Raw genomic sequence first — 26,394 nt, forward strand, 5'->3', positions numbered from 1 at the left:
CGTGCCACATGTTTATTGAGCATCTAATATATGCCAGGCACTATTCTAGGCATTGGGGATACAACAAAGAACAAATTAGAAAGTCCCTGAGCCTTGCATTCTAGAGGAGAAAAGAGAAAATAAACAAGATGCATCTGTCTTAAAAAATATGTTGAGAGTGATGGGACCAAGTGTTTGATGTGGGAACGAGCCTTACAGATACTTAGGGAGAGGGCACTGAGAAGGAGGAAGGAAGGAAGGAGGGAGGGAGGGAGGGAGGGAAGGAGGGAAGGAAGGAAGGAAGGAAGGAGGGAGGGAGGGAAGGAAGAAAGAAATGAAGGAAGGAGGAAAGGAAGAAAGGAAGGAGGGAAGGAAGGGAGGGAAGGAGGAAGGAGGGAGGGAGGGAGGGAAGGAAGAAGGAAGGAAGAAAGGAAGGAGGGAAGGAAGGAAGGAGGGAAAGAAGGAGGGAGAGAGGATGGAGGGAGGAAGGAAGGAGGCAAGGAGGAGAGGATCTTCCATTCATTTTTTTTAAGGGCGGGAAGGAGGGAGAGAAAGAGGGAGGAAGGAAGGATGAAGGAAGGGAGGGAGGGAGGGAGGGAGGGAGAAAAAGGGAAGGTAAAAGGAATAAAGGAGAAAAATTGTTTTATAAAGTAACACATCTTTTCTGAATTACAAGTGCCTATACTATTACTATTACTTTCATTCCTAGCTCTGTGTCTAGTGCTAGGTGAGGTTATTACCGGTTTGTTTTGAAAACCCTGACATCCGGAAAACTCCACGTGCTGTTATAGGTTGCATGCAGTCTTTCCAGCTCCAGGCCAAAAACTGTTCATATTTGGACTTTATGAACATTTATTACTCTCAAGTGTTTAATAGTCACTCCCACTCTTTGAGGCTGCTTTTTTTTTTCAATTAATAAAGTATCATATGCTTATTGCACAAAATTAGAGAAAAAGAAAATAATTTTTAAGATTACCATGTAGATGACTATTTAAAATATATAAACATATGTATTTTTAATCTTTAAATGCATATATGTATATACATATGTGTTTTAGACTCTTTACAAGTATAACTGTTATCAATGAATAAAAAGTGCTTGTTAGTGAAATTAATATAGACAAGATTCTTAATGATTATTAAATAATATATGCAAAAGACTAAGATTTTTAAGGGTTGAGCTGTTTTTAATTGCATGTATGTAAACTTAGGCTAGGAATAACAATTTAATCATGTCTGCTAATTCAAGCAACCTCTACATAGACTTCGTAGACATAAGTATAAGAAATTTTTATTTATGATATTATAAAACTTTATCTGTTCAACATTTGAAGTAAATTTCCTGAAATGATTGAAATCAGTAAGGTTTTGGTATGAAAATAGCATTACTTTTGTAAAATTGAAGAAATCACTCTATGTGGTTGAATGGCTTTGGTTCTGCCTAACAATTCTTCACAAACATCTCCATCTACGATCATCTGGACACTGGGGAGTGGCGTGATGTTTCCTTGTATGCAGTAAGGAACATATTCTATCACACAAAAGCTCACAGTGACTAAATCATGACAGATATGAAATATCTAAAAATGATAAAATAACTTAGGCAAATATGACACAAGAGTTAAAATAACAAAGAAAACTCAAATCCATTAGTTAGTAGGCAAATTACTTTTGGTAGGCATGATTCAATAAAAGTCTTTGAACGTAACCAATTTTCTGCTGCTGTAAAAGAGGAGAGTTGAACATGACTCATACTGGGTTTGAATCTTTCTGGGTAAGATTCCACGGTTATGCACAAATGTAGTAAAAAGTGAAAACAAAACAGTAAGTGAGATTGATGGAAATTGAGACATTCTAACTTAGAGAAATGTAAAATATAAAAGGAATATTTCTTTTCTTATGTTTACATTTGTTTGTTAAACAGTCTAAAGTATCGGAGATCCTTGCCCTCCAAAGAAACCTGGTGCCTAGGAAAGTCTCCTTAGAAGGATTTGACCCAAATCAGGGGAAAAATGGCATCATAAAGACAGAAAAAAATATTGAGCAAGACTTTATTTTGAAAAATTAAAGTTAGTGATTATATTTACAGTCTAAGAAATTAGGTATTACTTTCATGTATGAGTTAATTCTTAAGTTTCTTTTTACTCTTGGCTAATGACCTCGCTTCATTGTTTATTGCAAAAATAGGATCAACCATAGAGACTTCCTTGTCGCCTTCCCAGTGAAGGCCCATCGAGACCCTGGAGCTCTCCGCATCTCCCTTCCCGTATGGCAGAGGCAGTGGCAGTGGCCTCGTCCCAACTCGGGCCAGCCCCTCCCCTGGTGCTTCAGACTCTATCCCCTCTCGTTTCTCAAAGAGCTTTGTCTTCAAATTACCTTCCTCTTTCCTATACCACCAGTTATTCCCTTTATACTTGGCCATTCCCTTCAGCATTAAACGTTCTCTCCTGTCTTTTGTCTTTGGTCTAACCACCCTCCTGCGTCCTGTGATTCTCTCCAGTTGCTGCCCTACTGCTCTGCCTGCCTTGAAGTCGGTGTTTCCATCTCCACTTCCTGAGCGGAGATTCTCTCTTTGGCCCATTGCAACCAGGCTTCCATCTCTCCACTCCAATGGAACCATCCTTGTTACGGCCCCAGTGGCCTCCTCCTTGCTAAATCCAGGGACCATTTCTCTGCCCTCTCCTTGACGCCCTCTTCTTTTTGCACAGGTGACTGCTTGCACCCTAAAGCACCCTCTTCCCTTGGCTCCTGGGACTTCCCATCCTCCTCTTTCCTCTTGGCAGTTCTCCATCTTCTCTGCTGCTAAATGGTGGAGTACTCAGCCTTTGTTTGTATCTATACTTTCTCCCCAGGTGATCTCATCCAAAGTAATGACTTGAATCACCATCTTTATGAAAACGATTCCCCAAATGTTACCTCCACCTTTTATCCTTCCAACCACCAATGAGTAGCAGTCTATCATACCTCAGTTTTCTGGGCCTGTGCATGTGGATGTCTTATTGAAACCTCAAACTAAACGTGTCCAAAGGAGAAGTCTCATCTGCCTTCCTCCCACTGTCTTTTCTGTCTCCCAGTCTCAACATGTGGCACCAAACTCCGACCAGAACTCTGTCATGATTGACCTCTCACTTCCTGGTACCCATCACACTCAAACACTAAAGAAGTTCTGTCAACGTCACTTCCAAAACAAGTCCTAAATTCATCGACTTCCCTCCGTCTTCACTAGTACTAACTTAGTTCAGCTTCTAACCAAATGAGCCTCCTTCTGTGTTCCACTACAGTGTAGCCAGGGCAGGCAGAGAAAATTGTTTAAAAACTGAAACCATGTGAAACACCATTAAGTAATATTCTCCAATGAGCTCCTAATGCAGAGGAATAAAAATTCGAACTCCTTACAAAATTCTGTAAAAACTCAATCCCACCTAACTTACCAACATCCTATTACTGTCCTTTATCATACCTCCATTTTACTTAGGAAGTAAAGCCACAGGACTTGACAAAGAGTTAAATGTAGGAGATGAGGAAAAAAGTGTCAGGAGTGACTTCTGTGTTTCTCTCTTGCTCAGTTTGGTAGTGTCAGTAACAGTAATGTGAGCTGCTGTAACAAATAGGCCACATCTAAATGGCTCAAACACAACAGAAGTTATTTCTGGTTGACATATCAGCATAAAATGTGTGTTCCTGGTCTGGGTAGCTTTTCCTCATGGACCCAGACCCCTTTCTTCTGCAGCCTTGCCTTCTCCAGGGACTCACCGTTATCTGTGTCCAGACTGTGGAAGGATGAGGAGTGTGGAGAAGACACGTATGCCCTTCAGTCTTGGCCCAGAAACAAAGCCAATACCTCCCCTGACATTCCACTGGCAAGAGCAGCCCATGGACCACACCCGGAATGGAAAAGATGGCGAAGAAGGATATCATTGCTGGTGGGTAGCCACTTTCTAGACCTTCCTTCTGTAGACAGGCTCATAAATTCTCGTGGTCAGAGAGCCGGCCCTGCCACAGATAACCATCCTTTGAAATAAGGAATGCTAGGAGAGCCGGTTCTGTGAGGGAGTGTCGGAAGCTCACAGCATACCAACCAGAGGAAAGAGAGAAAATATTTCAGGGGGCGCCATCTATGCATGTGATGCCAAAAGCAACCCACCAACTGGGATGAAACACAGTCAACTGATCATTTGACCTTGAATCCAAAAACACAAATCAGAGGAGAGCACTCGCTGCTCAGCAGCTGGCTTACTGCTTGCTCATGTTAGCATCACGTATATTATCCAGCCCGTGAAGCACAGGTTCCAATCATGACATGTGCTTGTAGATCTCTGAGAAACAAGGGCTGTGGCCAGAGGAGTGGACGTGCTGTCGTTACGAGGTGGACTTTTCTGAACAAAGATTTGCAGAAGACCATGAGCTTGTGAGGCAGAAATGTGATCTGCCCATGTGATCACTGGTCCTGTGTGTAGATGGTACACACATATACAAAATCCACCTTTGTTTCTAATTCACTTTGGAAAGGTTATTGATCACTGTTTCCTACAGCTCACATAAATGAAGTAAGAACAAAGGTGATCAATAGTTAATAATGGACTGGGACTGCTTGAAAAGCAACTTTGACAACAGAGTGAATAAGTGTCTCTGGATCCTCTGACCTCAACCATACATATCAGATCAGCTAATGTCTGCTGGATAATTTTATGTGACAGGGCTGGGCTTAGTCATGGGGACAAAGAAAATGAGAAAAACAATTCCCCTCTGAAGAATCACACCATGAGGCAGAGAATAGCAACAAAAAGGTTTCCCTTAATGCACTCTAATAAGTACGAAGGCCCGTGCAGGGCACCCTGGGAGGAGACAGGTAGCCCGGAGGCTTCCTGGGAGAGGGGATTTCCAAACTGAGTCCTAAAGGAGGAGCTGAGGGTGTCAAAGAGGGTGTCCAGTGAGGGACAAGAGCCAAATCGAGACTCACTGTGGAGGACATGGGCTTCATTCTCTGTGCCACACAAGCCACTGGCTGTTTTAAAACAGAGGAGAGAATGGTCATTGGTAATACTTTAGGTGAAAAACTCTAGAAAGTGAATTGCAGACATAGCTGGTGTGGACCTGGGCGTAACAGGAGAGGAGCCTTTTTTTTTGGCGGCGTGGCATGGAGGTTCGTGTGTTCAGCTAGCATTGAGGGAGCCCTGAGTTCCCTCCAGCCAGGAGCTGGGGACGCCACAAAAACAGGGCCTGGTCCTGATAGACGAGGGGCTTCCAAGTGGGTGAAAGATTCACTGCGGAATCATCAGAGCCTGTTGGTGCAGAATTTGGTGGATGAGTCCACGTGGAGGCCGAGGCAGAATGTACTGCTGTCAGTGGTGCTCCGTGCTCTGTCCTGAGCAGCCCGGGCTCTCCCTCTCCTACTATTGGCTGTGCACGTGACCATGACCTACAACTGGGCCTCGAGCTCATTAAGAGAATGCCTAGGTCTGATACTGAACCCAAATTTGCTCCTGGTTTCCGACAGGGGCCTGTTATCAACAGTCCAGTGAGTTCAGGGAACATGGTACATTTTGCTGTGTAGTAGTCACAGCGGCATCCAGTAACAATGTATCCAGAGTGTGCTGGATCCATGTGAAGCCTGCAGTTCTCCTTTACAGATTGATTATTAAATTTGGCCTTGAGCTGGAGCCTGAGAAGGGAGAGCTAAACTTTGTCTCTGATTTGTCCTGTAACCCTTTTTCAGTTATCAACCAATTATAACCAATACTCAAGAGGTTTTGAAGAAAGGTGTTCAACTACAATCTCTCCTTCATAACTAGGCGTATGTACACATTGGGGTTGGAGACAAAGCGAGAGACAGAGAGGGAGACATATACAGAGACAGAGACAGAGACAGAGAGGGAGACAGAGACAGAGAGACAGAGACAGACAGAGACAGGGAGAGAGACAGAGAGGGAGACAGAGACGGAGACAGAGACAGAGACAGGGAGAGAAACAGAGACAGAGAGAGACAGAGATGGAGACAGGGAGACAGAGACAGAGACAGAGACAGAAACGGAGAGAGAGACAGAAAGAGAGACAGAGACAGGGAGAGAGACAGAGATGGAGACAGAGACAGAGACAGAGAGACAGAGACAGAGACAGAGACAGAGAGGGAGACAGACAGAAATGGAGAAAGAGATAGAGACAGAGACAGAGACAGGGAGAGAGACAGAGACGGAGACAGAGACAGAGAGACAGAGACAGACAGAGACAGAGACAGGGAGAGAGACAGAGATGGAGACAGAGACAGAGACAGAGAGACAGAGAGGGACAAAGGAGAGACAGAGAGAGAGACATGTGTGCCCACAGGTCTGATGTCTTCTTCTTCTTCTTTTTTTTTTTTTTTTGAGACAGTCTCTCTCTGTCACCAAGTCAGGAGTATAGTGGGGCAGTCTCAGCTCCCTGTGACCTCCATCTCCTGGGTTCAAGCTATTCTCCAACCTCAGCCTCTGGAGTAGCTGGGAATACTGGTGCCTGACAACATGCATGGGCTAATTTTTGTATTTTTGGTAGAGACAGGGTTTCTCCATGTTGGTTATGCTGGCCTCGAACTCCTGTCCTCAAGATCTGCCCACCTTGGCCTCCGAAAGTGCTGAGATTACAGTCCTGAGCCACCACGCCAGGCCAGATGTTTTTATTTTTGAGTAATCTGACTGGAGAGGCCTCCACACCTCCCTGCCCCTCTCTTTCAGCCCCCATCGCCCTCACAGGGCAAGGGGCAGGAAGGCCCACCACGTGTCCCAGAGGCTGCAGGGCACCGGCGAGCGTGTGGGAGTCCGGCTTGCCTCCCCTGGCCTCGCGGCCTCCTTGGCTCCCAGCAGCAGGATCCATCAGGTTTCCCTGGCCAATCAGCCCCCCGTGACGGATCTCCCAAGGGCCAGTGAAAATCAGTGTATGGGGAGATTCAAAAGGAAAAGGGAAAAACCAGGTTGCTGAGCAACCTAACTCCGTAAGCACAGGGAGATGCTATTTTTACACCAAGAAGGTGGCTGCATTTGATGCTGTAGCAAGTCCCAGGAGGGCGGAGCTCTGCCTTAGCCAGGGTAGGAGCTCCTGACGGCTCAGGAATGAACCGCGGGACGCAGACTGGTACAGCCCGGTGCGCGCGCATGGCTTCGGTCACGGTGCCGAGGCCCCAGGCACCACCCTTCAGGGCTCACATTGAATGTGGCTTCTTTAGAAAGGATTCCACGTTCATTCATTCCTTCGGAGTTCTGTGCTGCTTCTGCAGAGCGCTCACCTGAATGCGTAATTACAAGCATCTTTTTGCGAATTTTGCAAAGCATCCCTTGCCTACTAGCCTGGAGGCCGAGGCAGGTAGGCGCAGTGACAGGCTCCGTTCCCCACGATGTGTCCCAGCCCCCAGCCCACCCTCCGGCCCAGCGGCTGTCAGTCAGTACTTAGGGAATACATGAAAACAATGGCTGAGTATTAGTGTGATGGATCTGATCATTATTAAATGTCAACTCTAGTCAAAGTGTGGAAAAGAGTGATCACAGATCACAACAGTTTTTCTGTCAGTTACTACGGGAAGCTTTGTTGGACAGTAACGTACCCAGGTTCTGGCAATTTCGGAGTGAGGATCATCCCCCAAATTAACCAGTATGTTTGCATTCGTACCACAAAAGTCTTTTACTTCATAGTTATGCGAGACCCTCTTCTGGATGCCGGGGAATGATGAACAAATGAGCAAGGTCCCCACAGAATTCATGTCGCATCCCTGGGAAAGACACGTGAAGGCGGGAACTGCCGGGAGGCCTTGATGTGGTCTCCGAAGTCTTTTTGATCAGATGACTTTTGAGAAGAGACCCAAAGAAGTGGGAGAGTGATACATGCAGACATCTGCAGGAAGAACCTTCTGGAAACACAGAAACCTTGAGGCTGCCGTCGGGATAGCAGTGCGTGGCTGTGTGAGGAAGGCAGTGGCTGGGGTGGAGCAGGGAGGAGGCAGCAGCCAGGTCCAGGGAGGCCCTGCAGAGAGCCAACCCACATGGAAGCAGAGAGAGGAAGGGCCTGAGGCCTGAGTCCGGGCGTGGGCGCCGCCCAGTGTGTAGGGGTGGACCGCCCCAGTGTTTTGGGAGGGTCCCAGGGAGGAGAATGAGAGCTTCCGGAGCTGAGGTGCCCCCACGGTGTGGGATTCCCAGGAGGGAAGCGACGGCTGTGGCATACAGCTGAGGAGTGAGGATTGGATCTAACCACATGCCGATCTTGACAGGAGCTGTTTTGATGGTGGGATCACAGCAGGGGAGTGACAAGGAAGAGATCCTCAGTCTTCAGGTTTCCTGCTGTGCTCCGTGCCCTGGAGTGGCCTGTTCATCTTGGAGTTCCAGTGTGAACTCGGAGACCTAAGGGTGGTGCACCTTGGCACCGTGGCCCTAGGCCGTGCGCCCTTGCCCGGCCATAGCAGGTGCTGCGTTGTGCGGTTCGTTCCCAGGCAGTCAGGAGCTCCTATCCTGGCTAAGGCGGAGCTCTGCTGTCCTAGAAGTTGCTACAGAATCAACTGCAGCCACCTTCTCAGTGTAAAAACAGTGAGAGTTGGGGTTATCACTGTGAAGGAGATGGACAGCAGCGGAGGGGGCTGGGCACAGCAGGAAGTAGACTGGACCCCCATTTCTAGCAGATGGCTGCTCATGGCGGGTGGAGCCTCCCCAGGGCAAGGTGGGAGGGGAAACAGAGGGGAGCCCTGGCCATGGTGTGGGAGGCGGCTTGTGCAGAGGGGGGTGACAGGGACTAAGGGAGTGGCCAGCAGTGGACAGCACTGGGCACTTGATGGTGGTAGAGCCGGCAGGTTCTACTCCTGGATGGGCATGAAGTGAGAGGCAAGAGTTAAGAAAGACTGCAAGGTTTTAGCCTGAGCAGCTGGAGGAAAGTGCTGCCTTTCTGGCAGCGAAGCCCTCCGGAAGCTATCGTGAGACTTCTGGGGATGTGCTGTAACGCCATTATCCTTTGTCTCACTGGGGGAGAAAGGCCAACCACAGGCACATCCTGAGCTCACCTACACTGTGTGCCATGATTCCCAAAGGACACGTCAGAACTCCAAGATAAACAGGCCACTCCAGGGCGGGAAGCAAAGCAAGAAGCCCAGAGGTGGGGGTCTCGTCCTTGTCACTCCCCTGCTGTGATACCCCAAACAAAACAGTTCCTGTTGAGATCAGCACATGGTCAAATCCAATCCTGACTCCTCAGCAGCAGGCCACAGCTGTCCCTTCCCTTCCAGGGACTCCTCTCCCTGGGGCTGCCTGGAGCTTGGGATGCTCTCATTCTCCTCCCTGAGGCCCTTCCTGTCTCCTCCACCCATAAACTCCAGACTCAGTCCTCAGATCCTTTCTTCCCAATTCTTTTTCCCCATATGGCATCCCTCCCCGGGGGTCTCAGCCTCAAGTCTTCATAGACAGTCCACACACACAAGGGCCTCTTCAATGTCTGTGATCACTCAGAAACTCTCCTCTAAACTCTGCTTGTAAATCCTACCACCAGGACCCTGGCCACATGGCCACTGTTTCCACAGAAGCACTTCCAAACACTGCAGTTCACCTCCAGACACCGCAGGTTCACACCGCAGTTCACCTCCAGACACCGCACGTTCGCCTCCGGACACCGCAGATTCACCTCCAGACACCGCAGGTTCACCTCCAGACACCACACGTTCACCTCCAGACACCGCAGGTTCACCTCTAAACACTGCAGTTCACCTCCAGACACTGCAGGTTCACACCGCAGTTCACCTCCAGACACCGCACGTTCGCCTCCGGACACCGCAGATTCACCTCCAGACACTGCAGTTCACCTCCAGACACCGCGGGTTTACTTTTCTCCAGGCGGTTTGTTTAGGGCTTTGACACCAGGAAGTTCCTTTTGCTTTTCCGTATTTCTTTCTGTTCTGCAAGCACAAGAACTGCCCACATTTTTGGCCTACAGACTGCTGAGTGCCTCAACATGGCCATGAAATCTCTTGTTAGCTGTCTCCTCTATAAAGATTCTCATGCTTTTCCAGGCATTTAAAAATATTTAATGAGGCCAGGTGCGGTGGCTCCCTGTAATCCCAGCACTTTGGGAGGCCGAGATGGGTGGATCACTTGAGGTTAGTAGTTCAAAACCAGCCTGGCCAACATGGTGAAACCCTGTCTCTACTAAAAATACAAAAATTAGCTGCATGCCATGGTGGGCGCCTGCAATCCCAGCTGCTCTGGAGGCTGAGGCATGAGAATCACTTGAATCCAGGAGGTGGAGGTTGCACTGAGCTGAGATCATGCCATTGCACTCCAGCGTAGGCCAGAGAGTGAGACCCTGTCTCAAAAAAAATTACTGGATATGTATCACGTATAAAGCATTGTGCTAGGTTTTCAGTTGCTAAAATGACAGTCATGGAGTCTGTCCTCAATATCTCACAGTTTAGTAGGACAAAGATCTGTCTTTATTAGCTAGGACAAGGTGAAGTGGCTGCTACAGAGTCCCGACAAGGCCGCAGCACCAAGACACAGTGCAGGTCCGGGAGGTGTTCGGGGGCCTGGGCTGTGCGCCGGGGGTTACCAAAGCCAGGTCCTTCCCGTCCTGTTCTCACCACAGCCCAGGTTGGGTGTGGCCTTTGCCTCTGCACTTGAAGCTGGGTCTCTACCGTATTGGGGCTCGGCTGGGGGAGTCAGATGGAGCTGGTAGGTGTGCATGCAGATGGGCATGGTGCACATCACGCTTGTTTCTGTTCCTGTGGCAGAAACTTAGTGCGATCCTTGGGGGTGGGATTGTGCAATCTGGTTGTGTGTCCAGAAGCCAGGACAGGGGGAGGATGGCTCTGGGGGGACAATTCACCGTCTCCACCACTGACGGGACTGGGGGTCCTGGAATCACAGTGCAGAGGACGCCGAGGCTCTCAGGCAGCATTCCAGGGACCCGTGGGAAAGGGAGATTTTGGTAACTCACGGGAGACGTGAATGAGAGCAGGAGCATGCAAGGGTGGGGTGGGGACTCGGGCTCCTGCAGGCTGGGCAAGGATGAGAGGACTGTAGCAACAGCCAGGCCAGGGGCGGGGAGAAGGGAGGCCTCTGGCTTGCGGAGTGAGGACTTTGTGAAGAGGGTGATCCATTTCCCAGGGCTGTTGTGACAAAGGGCCACAGCGGGTGGCTTAAAGCATCAGAATCCTGTTCCCTCTCATCCGTGGAGGCCAGAAGTTGGCGATTGAGGTGTGTGTGGGCAGGGCCGCGTTCTCTCCAAAGCCCCCACGGAAGGTTCTTCCTCACCTCTCCCAGCTTCTGGTGCCACGGGCAATCTTCCGCTTGCGGTTTCTCTGCCCACGTCTCCGCAGCGTGGCTGTCCTCTGCATCTGTGTCTGTATCTCCGTGGTCTTCTCCCCATGCCCGTCTCCTCTTCTTATAAGGGCACTCGTTGTGCTGGGCATATGGGAGTGGGGCCCCCCGATGGAGTATGGCCTCATCCTGACTTGATGACACCTGCAGAGACCCTATTTCCAAATTAAGTCGCATTCCCAAGGAACTGCAGTTAGGGGTTTAACATCTTTTGCGGGGACAAATGTCAACCCTCAATAAGAGGACAGTGGTCTTCAGGTAGGAAGGACGGTTGAGAGGCAAACCCGTATTAGCCCGGCTGAGGAGTTCAGACTCTGTTCCTTAGGCCAGTGGCTCTCAGTTCTGGCTATTCATCAGAACTGCCTAAAAAGCTTTTTAAGATGCAGACATCAGATTCCACCCAAATTTACTGAACCAGTCATCCTAGGATATGAAACCTGTAAAGCTCCATGGGTTTCTGATACATAGCCTGGGTTGAGAGCCACTGCTCTGGCTGGTGAGCGCCTCTTGAAAGGTTTTCATTTCTTGTGATATCAGTTTTAGGACAGCCTGCAGCTTTGAACAAATACACTATAAATAATATTATCACATAATATCATACTATAAGATAAATACATACTTATATGCGTTTTCTAAGTTTCCGTCCTAAAAGGTGACCCTTTGAGTTGAACGTAATCCTCAGGATGCCGTGTGGGAGCCCTGCACTCAGGGGGATGACTGCTTACCCTGCTCCCTGCGTGTCCTCGGGGACGCAGTACCGGCCTGGGGTCCTTCTCCTGCAGCCGGAACTGCTCCTGGCTCCCTGCTGAGTTTGCATTCTGTTAAAAGTCCTCCCACATCTTTTCGCACATGGAGGGCTATAAATCTAGGATTTCCCTCTCCACTACTTGCATGATTGATTTTTTGGAGGCTGAATGCAGGCCTTGACATATCTCTCTGTTTAATTTCGTCTTGCAGTTTTAGTCAAGTGTTCCAGCCTGTCGGGGCCTTCTGTCGTTTGAGGCTGTCATTTTTCACGTTAGTGCCCTCTCATAAATTTGTCATCTGCAGGTTTGATAAACACATCTTTTCTGACTTCACCCAAATTGCTGAAAAACAAGCTAACCATGTCACAGGGAAAGACGTACGATATTCCTCCGGAGACGGCTCTCCTTTGGAAAGTACTCTTTGGGAATGTAGTTCCTGAATCAGCTGTCATATTGAACAAATGCCCAGTCCAGCCATATCGCATTCTCAGCGCACTCTTTTGAAACTTCAGTCATCCAGGAAGTGCTGCAAATGCACCATTTGTCCTTGAAGGATGTGACCGGAAGAGCAATGAGAGGAGGCAAGGTGAGCAGGACTGTGAACACATCACTGGGTCTGCACGGAGAGCGCTCCAGCCACAGACAGAGAATCTTCATTGCCAACTTTGACCTGAAAGCAATGAAGCAACATAGGAGTCAACTAAGCACCATGTGCTCGTTTCCAACAAATAAATTCAAAGCGCTAACATGGTACCGTCTTGGAAGCAAAAAGATAAAAAAAAAAAAAAAAAAAAAAATGGCGTTAATGTTGTTGTAATCCCAAACTCCACTGAAATTCTGTAAAATACCTGGACTGTTCAATCCCGCTCAAAAACCCTTTAGTGAACCCCTGCTCTCTATTTAGCATGGTGCTGGGTACTTGAGAATATAGGCATATGTGGGTGCACGGGAAAGGAGGGGCATTAGGAATGTGGGATGGGGTGCCCAGAGCCCCACCTGCCCAGCTGTGTAGACGCAGGAGGTGAGAAGTTCAGCCTCCCTCCTCCCAAGCAGACACATCTGCTGCTTCAAGGCTGGTGCTGCAGTTTACTGGCTGTGTTTCCTCCGTCGACTTAGTTAACTTCTCTGGGCCTCGTTCTAGCCATTATGTCTGTCTTCAACTATATGAATATTCTAGTTAAATGTCGACGATAAATAGAGGCCTAACGAACAAGACCCTGAGAACGAAGTGAGAAGCATGAAAACAGTCTAACTTAGGAGAGTACCTAACAAATGCTCAGTCATCAAGACAGCAACTTTTCTAGGAAGGCCCAGAAACTAAATTTCATACATTATCCTGAACAAGAAAAAGGGCATCTGCGGGACGAACGGCCAAACCCGAAGAGTGACTGCAGCGTCATTAAAACAGCTGTGAGGAGACTTATTTCCTGATTTTGATAACTGCGCGTGGTTATGTATTATTTTATGAGGCTGGGGGAAGGATACAGGGGAATGCTTTCTGTAATTTTTGCAACCCTTTTGTAAATGTGTAACTATTTCAAAATGGAGCTAAAGAAATGCACGTGTCTGTCTCACTTCGTAAGAGCTGAAATCCCAAGTAGGGAGACAGCAGGTGTAAACATGAGACCGTCCCAGAGCAAGAGGAGGAGGTGGTGTGGTGCCCGCGCTGGCATGGTTCAGAAAGGCTGCAGACAGCAGGAGCTAAGGGAGCCACAGACCTTCTAGCGCTCCCTTGTGAGCTGCCTCGATTCCTTTCCAGTTCATAGTCGGCCTTCCCTTGGACAGAAGGATTGCCCAAGACCCTTTTGACTTGACGGAGACCACAGTGCAATCCCCCTGGATTGCTGCTGGCCTGACACTTCCAGGCAAGAGCATGACAGCATTGCCTCAGGGTGGGCTGGTGAGCAGCAGAGGTGATGATGGGTCAGGGCGAGGGAGGGAGACACAGACACTCACAGGGGCAGAGGAGCTGGGAACACAAACACGGAGCTCTAAGCCCCGCAGAAGGGAAGCTGCAGCCGGGAGAGCGTATACCCCCATGCCTTGGGGTGGCACACCTCCAGCACACCACACCTCCAGCACACCAGCTGCCATGACACCTTCTGGTAAGGACGGATGGTCACAGGGCTCACACCGGTGGCCAGGCTCGGCACTCCCTTGGCTTTCCTTGCCACTGAGGGCACTGGGCGTAGCGGCCCTGCCGTGGTCTGATGTGGAATGTTGGTGGATTCTCTGTGGCCATCTCCACTTTGGTCAGAGAGCACTGGGGAATGAAGAGGGGGAGTCTGGCCTTCTCTGGAGAGGTCCCTTGTGGATTGTTATCCATGACCTCCTCCCACATCACTGGAACACTCACCTAACTGAAAGCTGCTTCCCATATGTTTGGAAAGGCCCTTTGAAACATCTCCAACACTGGACAGAAATTCCAGCCCTTTAAGGAACGCCATGGGTGACGCGATCAGAATGCGCAGGGGACTCAAAACCCTCTCTGCGGGTTTCAGCCACAAGTCTCACAAACTGTGTAAGATCTTTCTGTTTTAAAAAGACAATTTACTGGAAAGAAAACGGTAGTAAGCTTGTGGGAAAGATCGTCTGGTTTCCTGCAGAATTTGAGAGAGTAGAGACCACCTGGGCAGGGATAATGAGAAAACCCACAATACTGCTCCGACCTGCCCCACGTCGGAACCACAGGAGGGATGCCTTTACTAATACGGACATTACAGCCTTTGTTTCTTTCGTGATTTCAAAGTTAGGACAGCTCTTCACGTCCAGAAGGAGCTCCATGTAAAGTGATAGAGACCTAGCAGCCTCTATGACCACCCACGCCCGCACCTGTTCCTTTGCCCTTCTCACCGGGGGCCCGTCCCGTCCTTCACCTTTCTAACGCTGTCATTTCTCAAGGAAAAGCAGGAACGTCTTTGCACCCACCGGGACCCACCAAGAAACCCAGGAGCACAATGGGGTCTGTCTCTACCGGCCTAGAGGAGGCCGGATGACTTGTAACTCTGGCAGTAACGTTTTTGTCGTAAGGAGAGGGTGCTGACAAACTCCGCAGCTTCTAATGAGGTCCACGCACACCCAGGAGGACAAAAACGGAGGGCTTAAGGCCTGAGTGAAACAGCAAAGGCCACCGTCGCAGAGGGCAGTGGCTTATGGTTTGTCACCCTCTCTCCCTCCACTCTCTAGCTAACACTTTCCATCTGGAGAAAGGGGACGCCGTCGACGAAGGGTCCGGTCACCTTCCTGTCTTTCTGCACGGTGGGGTCTTTCCAGCGATTGCTGCCATCAAGTGGGAAAGAGAGAAACAGCAGGTTCTGTGCTGAGGAAAGTCTCCGGGTGGTTTTATTTGCATGACGACACAGAGACCCTGGTTTCTGTCTAAATGACTCTAAATGACATTCAGCTAAAGTCACACAGGATGAGGGAGGAGGGAGGGAGGAGTCAGTGAGAAGTGAGGGAGGAGTGCAGAATGAGTGAGTGAGGGAGGAGGGAGGAGTGAGTGAGGGAGGAGTGAGGGAGGTAGGGATGAGGGAAGAGTGAGGGAGGAGTCAGTGAGGGAGGAGTGAGGGAGGAGTGAGGGAGGAGTCAGTGAGAAGTGAGGGAGGAGTGCAGAATGAGTGAGTGAGGGAGGAGGGAGGAGTGAGTGAGGGAAGAGTGAGGAGTGAGGGAGGGAGGGAGGAGGGAGGGAGGAGTGAGGGAGGAGTCAGTGATAAGTGAGGGAGGAGTGCAGAATGAGTGAGTGAGGGAGGAGGGAGGAGTGAGTGAGGGAGGAGTGAGGAGTGAGTGAGGGAGGGAGGAGGGAGGGAGGAGTGAGGGAGGAGTCAGTGAGAAGTGAGGGAGGAGTGCAGAATGAGTGAGTGAGGGAGGGAGGAGTGCATGAGATAGGGATGAGGGAGGAGTGAGGGAGTGAAGAAATGACTGGCACAGTCCTCAGCCTCTTGGGTTTCCTGCAGGGATTCTCCTGTGCTGCTTTAGTCTAGAGGATACAAAGAGCTTCGGAGCAGAGTCACAGTCCTGCCATGGAGGACACTTGAGGGGCGACAGAAGGAGGATTTCTGAGATTGCTATTTTTTGCTGCCAAGAACAGGAGAGGCCTAGGGAAGTGCTGGTTTATGAGCATTTTCTAATGTGTGCCTGGATGGGGTTAGCAGCTCTAAAATATCCCCTCTAGACGGCAACGCCATCAGAACGCTTGCTGGGTTCCCTGAGTGCAGCCGTAGGCCTGGAGATGTCCCCCGTGAGCCCAATGGAGGGGCACAGCCGATCGCTCTTCTCCTGTGGAAGCTGGCACCGTGTACCAAGAAGCCCGAGAAGGTCCTCCTTAGGGAGGCGTTGCCTGTGAGAGTGCAGCCTGGGAAACGAGCAACAGCGCGCTCTGCGGAAGTAACGGTGCCAACGATCCAGGATCGAATGAAAGCTTTCTCTCCTTCCTGCTGGCACCTGCAGGCCGTACCCCTCAGTAGGCAGCGCCGGCACCATGATTTACACCATAGAGCATGCATGGTATCAATCCACAGAGGGCAACTGGTTCTTGGTGTAGCAGCAAAAATATTAGATATTACCATGGTTTCTGGTCCTCTAAAGCTCAATGCTTCCCAACAAAATGTTGCTTCTTCGTTTTTAAGTTCTGTCTTAGGATTCTCCTGGGTTACCCATAGGCAGCATTGATATTCAATTCTTTAAAAACACACAAAAAGTGTGTAAGGTAAGGAATTTCAAAAACGCAGGTAAACAGATGGCTGTAACTGCAGGACTTCTGCCTGCTCGAGCCGGGCCACGCTCACAGCTGTGGGCGTTTTAATTGTTCATGAATTTGGCCGAGGTTCCTTATATTTTCTAAGTCTGAGGACTGTGCCTCTCAAACACTCAACTAGTGAGTTCCTCTCCTTCTGGAACTCTAATTAAGTGTGTGTTAGAACTTTCACTCTATCCTCCTTAACTCTCGCCATGCCTTTCAGTGTTCGGCATTTCTTAGGCTCACTTGTTTATGGAGCGATTGCTCCGAGCCAGACACTGCTCAAGGCACTTGGAAAACATCCATCAACAAAGCCAATAACAATCCCATCCTTGGTAGAAGTGACATTCCAGCAGAAGGCAGTAGGCAGCTGAAGAAGCAAGCGTAGGTAACTTAGATGAAAGGTTGGGAAGTAACGAGCAGGATATGAAACTTGCAAAGGCAAAGCCAGGTGTATGGTTTGGGAACGCTGGGCTGGAGGGGTGGAGGGCAAAGGGGGTCAGGGTAACCTCTTTGAGAAGGTGAGTTGGAGGCAAGACTGTAAGGAGGTGTGTGAATTAGCCACATATACAACTGGAGTCAGGCAGCGGGAACAGCCAGTGAGAAGACCTTAGGGAGGGGGCATCCCTACCTAGCATGTCTCAGCAACAAGGAGGCCAGCATGGCTGAAGGGAAATCAATGAGGAGAGGAAATGGAAAAGGGTGAGGTGCGAAGAGGAGGCCGATCAGGTAGGGCCCAGTGGGCCATCGAAAGAACTGTCTTTTCCACTGATTGTTGAGAGAAGCGATGATGTCATTGGCATTTCAAAATGGTGGCTCTGGCTCCCATTACTGTAAAGAGCTGAATGTAGGCATGGGAAATCCAATCAGGGGGTGATTGTTAATAATCAGAGTGAACTTTAATGCTGGCTTGTAAGATAAAGGTAAAAATGAGACTCATGAGAAACCGTCAGACTCTGGATGTATCTTGAAGGTAGAACCAACATGATTTGATGACTTGGGACTCTGGGGACTTCAGTCCTTGAACTTCAGGACTCCAGGGCTCCAGGGTTGGATATGAGTTCAGAATGCAAGAGTTTTTCCTGGTAACTCCAGGCATGTTGGTCTTAGCCACTGGAAGGGTTAAGGGAAGAGAAGGTCTGAGAATGCCGCTGACTCAGTGGGCTGCAGAGGCAACTCTGTTCCCAGTGAAGAACCTGGCTCACCTATGGCATCAATGTGAAGGAAATGTTCAGGGAGAAGGTAAATGATGGAAACTTGTCCATCTGTGCATTCTGCACTATAAAATGACATGACTTCAGAAGTTGGGGATGGTGGAGAAGGACAAAACAGGGAATATTCAGAGGCGATATGGAGATAAGAGCCCAGAGTTCTTCTGGTGACTGATATCAAGAATCTGGGGGTTCTTTTAGTGTCTGATATAAACACAGATAAGGCAAAATGAGATTGTCCAGATAGAGTCAAGGCAAGGAGTGTTGGTGAGGCTGTGAGTGTGGGATAGAAATGAGTGAAATTGTAGGGGTCCTCCTTCACCCCGGAGAGTGGGAGAAGAAGCTTCATGCTCATCTTTCAGTTCACTAATTCTTTCTTCAGCTGCGTCTAACCTGCTGTTTAACCCATTCATTGATTATGATTTTCTTTTGCAAATGATTTAATTCACTTATAAATCTCCCCAATCATTTAAAATAGTTTCTGTATCTTGCTCATGTTTTCATGTTTTTTCTTTATCCTCATACTATAGGTAATTTATTTATTTATTTAAAGCTCCGCTGTATTCTATATCTGGTACTTCCACTTCCAAAATATTCCAGTGACAGCATCTCCTCTCTGTTGTTTTGACTTTCTCTCACTCAAGATGGCATCTTGCTTCCCAATGTGAGCTCATGTTTCGTGTGATTTTATCTGTGGAAGTTCCCTGAGATACTAGAGAAAGATATGTTCCTCAGAGAGGACCTTCATTTGATTTTTTCAGACACTTCTTGGTGCTACCCATCTGGCAAGACTTTAAAACAATGGTCTTGATTTGTTTGTGCTCATAGAGTAAATCTGAACCCCAAACCAAGCCAACATGTGATATTGATTCCCAATGGGACACACTTTCCCTTCAAAAAAGCAAGGCCAAGAAGTTTCTGTTTTGTTTCCTTCTGATTTCTTCTTTCTCAGCTCTCACTGAGCATCTTTTGGGTTCTGGCTTTTTGTGGGAGGCCTGTTCCTATATTCACCTTGCACAGGCAGGCCCCAGGCTGTCTCCTGACTTCTTTGTGCTCAGCAAACCCAAAGGAGCAGCAAGACTTTGGGCTGCTTCTGACTCCAGGGCTGCAGGGCTCCAGGGCTTCAGGGTTCCAGGGCTCCAGGGTTCCAGGGCTCCAGGGCTCCAGGGGTCCCAGTTTGAGAGTTCCAGGTCTCCAGGGCTCCAGGGCCTGGGGGATCCACATTCCACTTACAACATCCCCAATAACCTGAGCTATGCCCATAATAGGATTTCTGAAAAACGTTACCTAACATTTTTAGTACGTTTTGTGGCAAGAAAGTTTTCATACTACAATGATTGCCAAAATAAATGAAATTTTATGTATTTTTAGTTTTCTTGGCATAATGTACAACTTGTGATAGACATTCAATATTTATTGAGATGAATACATACACAGACACCTAAAGTTATGTGAGATATAAAATCCCATATTTAAACTTAATTATCTGTAAAGTTCCTCTCTCTATTTTTAGCCAAAGGAGCAAAACAGGTTATTTTATTGAAGCTTTCTGTCCTCCCTTCCGACACACATATGTGTACATATATCTACACAGATGCCCGATGTGCAGCTCTAAAGGCCTTCAGAACGTAATTGCTCATTTAGCAGTGTCCATGAGTTAAAGGCACCCAATAAAAGCAGACAAGAGTGAAGGATGTGCTGGAATGGGCCAAGGGCTTCAGACAGCCAGGCCTTCATCTCCCACCCCTTCAGCCAGTGCTGAGCGCAGCCGTTCTCAGTGAGGTCGGCACCTGCGTTCATTGGCAGGCCTCCTGCTCACAGCAGGTCAGGGAGCTTCACTTTGCTGCTGTTTCCACCGCATCTTCATCCACTGATAGGGTTTGGCTCTGTGTCCCCACCCAAATCTCATCTCGAATTGTAATCCTCATGTGCCAGGGGAGGGACCTGGCGGGAGGTGATGGGATCATGGGGGCAGTTTCCCAGATGCTGTTCTCGTGATAGTGAAGGAGTCCTCGTGAGATCTGACAGGTTTAAAGTGTGGGGCTTCTTCCTGGCTGTTTTCACTCTCTCTCTCTCCCTACCATTTCTCTTCCGCCACTTGCAAAGAAGGTGCCTGCTTCCCCTTTGCCTTCTACCATGAATAAGTTTCCTGAGGCCTCCCCAGCCGTGCAGAACTGTGAGTCTTCTTTGTAAATTACTATCTTTGGTAGTCCTTTAAAGCAGTGTGAAATGGACTAATACAACCACGTTTAAAATCGACTTTAAAAAGAGACATAACATGCATTTGGAGTCTTAGTAGTTCTGTTTTTTTAATCATTATACTTGAAGTTCTGGGGTACAGGTGCAGAACGTGCAGGTTTGTTACATGGGTATACACATAACTGTGAAAGCCACAAAACGCACCCCTGCAGTCCCTGCTCTGGGTGGGCCTGCTTCCTTACCTGGTCTACACTGCCACCTGGTGGTAAACGGCGGCAGGGGCGTGCACACCAAGGCCCCACCGCAGTCTCCGCGGAATTCTGGAATTAAACCCACACACGACGACACAGCCTTGCAATTACGCACACGGCCACTGTTCCCTTTTTCCCTCCCTCTGTGTTTATTTCCTTCCCTTAAATTATTCCTGTGTTGTGTCCAATTATCCCTGAAGCCCTCACAGCTGAAGATGCTTATAATTTTCTTAAACAAAGCCTCCCTCATTGCAGTGTTCAATTAATCTGACCCATTATTGTGGTTGTTATCAAAAGGAGATCAATTACACTTGATTTGAGTTCATTTCTGTGTTCCTCTTTAAGTACTTGAAAGGATTTTTACATAAAATTCACTTCAGTGATATCAAGACTGAATAGTTTCTATCCACTTTAAGTTTCTATGTTTGAGTCAAACCCATGTGATTTAAATTGATTGAAACTATGTATGGTTTTAAAAAATAGTATAATTGGGAATTTCAGGGGGGAGACAAGGTGTGGAAGGTGAGACAGTAAAAGACCCATGGCTTCTGATTTCGGCTCTGCCACTCGCTGGTTCTGGGACTTGGAGTGGCTCACTGAACCCTCTCTGTCCCAGGCACCGCATTCTGCTGGCAGGCCTCCGGGACCTGCATTCCTGTGGTTCTTTAAGTAGTAACTAAGATGGGAGTCAAATCTGGGCATCAAAAATTGGTGGAAGATGCTTTTTTCAGTCACGGTTTTGTAAAGCTTTGGGGAAGAAACATTGTTTTTAAAATATGTGCCTCTAAGCTTTCCTGCCCTGCTGTCCCCCAGCCTGGCCTGTGCAGTAGTCTCCCAGCGGACACCATGTATGCCCCAAAGCATGACTTTTATTTCTTGAGACAGCGGTTCTTCTTTCTGTCCCCAGCACCTGTGCCATTGGGACTGTGGGTGACCTCCTGTTTAAATACACCTCCCCCTTCCCACACATTCCCATCGCTGTCCTCCATCTGCTTTGACATCTGTGCTGGGGTGGAGGGAGGGTGGCTCCATGAACACAGATGCCCTGGGTGCTGGTGGGCTTTCTCTCCGGGGTCTGCACATTTGCCTTCTCCTAGAGCCTCCCCTTAATAACCACCAAGCCGAGTCCCTGAGACTCTGTGTCCAAGCTTATTTGAGCAAGGTGGTGGGGCGTGGCCTGTCATTTAGACCTGCGCCTCTTAAAGCTTGAGTTCTGTATGGGCAGCTTAGGGTAGATCAATGCTGAGTGTTCAGAACCGAAGCTGGGATTACTGGAATCAGACCCTCCTATATCTCTCTCAGGCTCACAACATTTCAGTGGGGTGTGTGAGGGTCCCAGCAAGCCCACCTCCTAGCCAGGCCTCTGCAGCTCCTGCTGTGCCCCCATATCCCACAGCAGGCCTTCCTGCCTAAATACACGTAAGTTTTCCAGAAACTGAAAATCCCCTCACCCTCCTTTGGTGGGGGGAGTTCTTTTATTTTTATTTTTAATTTTTTTTTGAGACGGAGTCTCGCCGTGTTGCTAAGGCTGAAGTGCAGTGGTGCCATCGCAGCTCACTGCAACCTCTGCCTCCCCCCACCCAGGTTCAAGCGATTCTCCTGCTTCAGCCTCCTGAGTAGCTAGGATTACAGGCAGGTATCACCACACTGGGCTAATTTTTGTGTTCTTAGTAGAGACAGGTTTTGCCATGTTGGCCAGGCTGGTCTTGAACCCCTGACCCCAGTAATCTGCCTGCCTTGGTCTCCCACAGTGCTGGGACTTCAGGTGTGAGCCACCACTGCATCTGACAAATCTTTCCTTTTTCTGTTTTTGAGACCGAATCTCGCTCTGTCGCTCAGGCTGGAGTGTACTGGCGCCATCTTGGCTCACTGCAACCTCTGCCTCCCAGGTTCAAGTAATTCTCCTGCCTCAGCCTCCTGAGTAGCTGGGATTACAGGTTCCCACCACCATGTCTGGCTAATTTTTTTGTATTTTTAGTAGAGACAGGGTTTCACCACGTTGGCCAAGCTGGTCTTGAACTCCTGACCTCAAGCAATCTGCCTGCCTCCACCTCCCAAATTGCTGGGATTATAGGCATAAGCCACTGTGCCTGACGGGGATACTTCTTTTGATTTTTCACTGTGATAGGTGAGTTTTCTTTTCTTCTGTAGTTTGGCTCCTGAGGTTGAGAATAGGGATGCAATAAACCAAAACACCGAAAAATTCTAAAGGCCCTGGAAACACACTGGGAAATGATCAGAGTTTGCCAGGAGGGAGGCTTTGTTTTTTTTTTTCTGAGTGATCCTTCAAGTGCTTATTAAGCAGCTAAAAAAGCTTTTGGAAGATACCTGTGCCATGAATGATGGCAGCCCATGCATACTTCTGAACACACATTTACTAATACTGTGTGAAAATGCTACCGTTCTTGCATGCTTTTGAGGGTTGTCCTCAGTTTTCAGCAAAACACTGTTGAGTCTACAACTCATGGCCATGCTGAACCTAAATAAAAAATGCAGGTGGCAACTTAGCAGTAGAGCTTGTTATCCTTGTTCAGCCAGTAGCAGGAATACTTGATATATGCCTACCTGAGGTCTAGATTCTTTCAAATTAGACATCTTTAATAACTTACTTTTATGCTTGATTTTATAATACACAATGGTATTAATGATCAATTTTTATTTATTCATACAACATCAATATCATGCTGTGGTAGATACTGACTTGGCACTAGGTTACTAGGTTTAGGAAGGGACAGAGAAGCCCTTGGGGAGCACACAGTCTAGCTGCTGAGACAGACACATCAACAAGTAAGTATAAGAAAGCCGAAGAAGTTCCCTGATAGACAGGTCGTGCAACCATTGGAGTTGAGGGTCACTCTTCTGACTAGGTCGGGGATAGCCATGGAGTGGAAATCAGTCTGCCACACATTTCAGTTTATTTCACTGTCACTTAGATCAGTGATTCTTTTGGCCAAAGGGCTGATTCCTATGTGACTGGTGTCTGATGAAATGAGAGGAGTTGCTGGATGGTGGCAGCTGCCATCAGTAATGTCATCAGGTAGCAGGTCATGTGAATCGCTCGTTAAACCCTTCTCCCTGGTGGCACACTTTGCATAAGACACAAATGATGTCATGGGCAGTATCTTTTCAACTGACTTGTATCTTTGCAACAGTAAGAGGAAACATATATATATATTTGTATGTCTGATGTAGGGGGCAGTTGAATCATGAAAGTGAGAAGAAATGATCCACTGACAGCTTCTTGGATTAGCTGTCATTATTTCTTTCACTTTGTGTATTTAGTCAAATGCAACCTGGGGGAGGCTGACCTAAAGAAATCGCTTGTTCCCGTGTCCTCAGCTAGAAAACTACTTGTAAAGGATGTAATTTGTGTATATTTAGAGAGTGCTTTACTGTCTTGCAGGATGGCATTTAGATGTTATTTATTTAAACATTTCTGGTTTTGAAGGGCTGACATTTTGAAATTGTTGAGCATTTCCATTACTATAAGCCAAAACATCGCCCGGTGTTCTGGTTTAGTAAAGAAGGTGGGATGCAACAGACCAGCCTAGAACCCATTTCAGCCTCTTACAGAGCCTGAATATACAACCAGCATGAGCCTTTTCAAAGTCTGGTTTTGTTTACCATTTTTTTGTTGTTGTTCAAAAATGTGGCTTGTGTGGTTTCAAGAACAAAAAGAAAGGCTTATGAAACTACACAGAAGGCTTCTTCAACATCAAAAGCTCTTATGAAATGACCAAATGATGAGTTAAGTGTAAAGGAATGAGAAACATACGGATTAAATTTCCCTTGAAATGCACATGGATTTAACAATTAGGAGGGAAAAGTGCTCGGCAGAAAAGAATGCTTTGGGTTTTCCTGGGCCTAGAAGGTTTGATAAATGACTTGCAGCGTTTTGCCAAACATAACCAGCTGCCATCTGCGCCTGTGCCCAATGAAAAGTCCTCACATGGTATGATTTGATGACTGGAAACTAGCAACACTTAATGTCAGAGAAAAATGGCATCACACGACACCAAAGGCCCTGGACAAGGTTGAGGCAGGAGAACGTGGGGATGGAGTAGATGAACATATGAAGGACTCTATGCTTTCACAAATGCATAAGGGCTCATTTGGCTAGAAAAATGTATGGTTGGAAAAAAAATAATCTCATTAAAAACAGGAGGTGTTCAGGGCACAATGAGAAGATACTTCTCTGCATCCAGCACCTGGCCCAACACCATTGCATTTTGAATTCTGAAAATAAATACAACCCAATCATAAACAGGAACATATGTCCACATAAATTCAAACCTCCCTCCTGGTACCAATTCTCTGTCAGTTTGGATCCAGTCAGACAAGAGAAACTGCACAGTAATTTGAACAGGGCAGATTTGTACCACGGCAATACTTATAAGAATCTAATTCAAATATATTATTTTTGGGCACGTAGGAAGTTAACTGGTATTGACTCTATACCTACTTCCAAAGGACTATTAGGAGGCCAAATGGCCCAAAGACACCGTCTGGCAGAGTGGTTAGGAGGACTGACCTGATGCGTGCACCTGGGCTCGCAGCCCACAAGTCCTGCACTGGCTTCCTCTTAAGAGGAAAAAGAAATGCTCCCCTGGAAACTTCTACAAATTACTCTCTTTCTGGAGCTTTGTTTTCCAATAGGTAATAATTTCCATTTCTTCCGCTATTGGTTTTTATGGGCTTCCTGGATCACAATGAAGACAAGTTTGATAGGATGTATTTCCCAACTTTACCGGGTTAAAGAGTGTCCCCCCAGAATTCATGTCCACCCGGAACCTATAAATGTAAGCTAATTTGGAAACACAGTGGCACCTTCATATCTGTGATTTCCACATCCACTGATCCTACCAACCACGGATTGAAAAGATTACAAAATTTAAAAAAGCACAATGACGAAATATTATACAAATAAAATAGTAAGTATAACAACTGTTTTCCCAGCTTTTACATTAGCATAAGAATTAGGTATTATGAGTAATCTAGAGATGATTTAAAGTACAAGGGAGGATGTGTGTAGGTTATGCAAACGCTGCAGCGTTTTACATCAGTGACTTGAGCATCCAAGGATTTTGATATCTATGGGGGGTCCTGGAACCAATCCCCTGAAGATAGCAGGGATAGCTGTAGGGACTTTCCTCATGTAATTAAGTTAAATGAGATCATATCTGATCAGGGTGCATCTAATCCAACAGGACGAATGTCCTTAGAAGAGGGCCATGTGCAGACACAAAGGCCCAGAGAGAGGATGGTCACAGGATGACAGATGCAGAAGTTGGATATTGATGGGTTCTCTGTTGCCAGGTGTTTTGCTGATCCCCCAAATTGCTCAAACTATAGCAAAGCTAAGATTTTGAAGGTCCAGCAGCTTGAACTCCATTAGCGAATTTGATAAAATTCACCATTTCAAATAGAATTCAATTAATCCATTTATGACCATTGTATTAATGCTATACCTTTAAATACCTAGGATAATAATTGTCCAAATGAGTGAAATTATAAACAATGCCATTTTCTATTCTAATTTAACAGGTGCCTCTAAGCCTGTAAACGATGCTGGGAGACATTGTATCCAGGTCAATTGCACTCCCAAATTTCGGGCTGACATCTGTATAAGTGTCTGTTGCTGCTGTGACAAATCACTATGAACTTAGTAGCTTCAAACAGTGTGAATTCGTTATTTGAGCAGTTTTAGAGCTCAGAAATCTGAAATGGGTCTCACTGGGCTCAAATCAAGAGGGGAGGAGGCCATGCTCCTTCTGGTGGTTCCAGGGAGACTCTCTTTTCTTACCTTTTCCAATTCTTGAGGCTGCCTTCATTCCCTGGCTCATGGCCCCTTCCTCCATCTTCAAAGGGTGTCACTCCCACTTCTGTCTCCATTGCTGTCTCCATCTCTCTTATCTGCCTTGACTTATGTGACCCCTCTTATAAGGGCCCACCTGGATA

The 26,394-nt window shown here is 47.5% G+C and overlaps 1 protein-coding gene across 8 annotated transcripts in view; it reads left to right on the plus strand.

Moving 5' to 3' along the window:
- The window catches only part of PDE10A (phosphodiesterase 10A), a 656,074-nt gene that overhangs the window by 81,654 nt on the left and 548,026 nt on the right, over window positions 1–26,394 (plus strand). For 2 of the 8 annotated variants that reach the window (XM_074397166.1, XM_074397167.1), the window contains exon 2: window positions 3,710–3,902. The exons of 5 other annotated variants lie outside the window; for them this stretch is intronic. In XM_074397166.1, the coding sequence (XP_074253267.1) occupies window positions 3,869–3,902 (34 nt within the window). In that variant the 5' untranslated portion in view covers window positions 3,710–3,868. Of the gene's footprint in view, window positions 1–588; window positions 3,903–26,394 lie in introns of those variants that run through there. One more of the 8 variants, XM_074397165.1, reaches the window with a different exon arrangement.

Source organism: Saimiri boliviensis, chromosome 4 (genome assembly GCF_048565385.1).
Source record: "Saimiri boliviensis isolate mSaiBol1 chromosome 4, mSaiBol1.pri, whole genome shotgun sequence".
Taxonomy (NCBI): Eukaryota; Metazoa; Chordata; class Mammalia; order Primates; family Cebidae; genus Saimiri; species Saimiri boliviensis.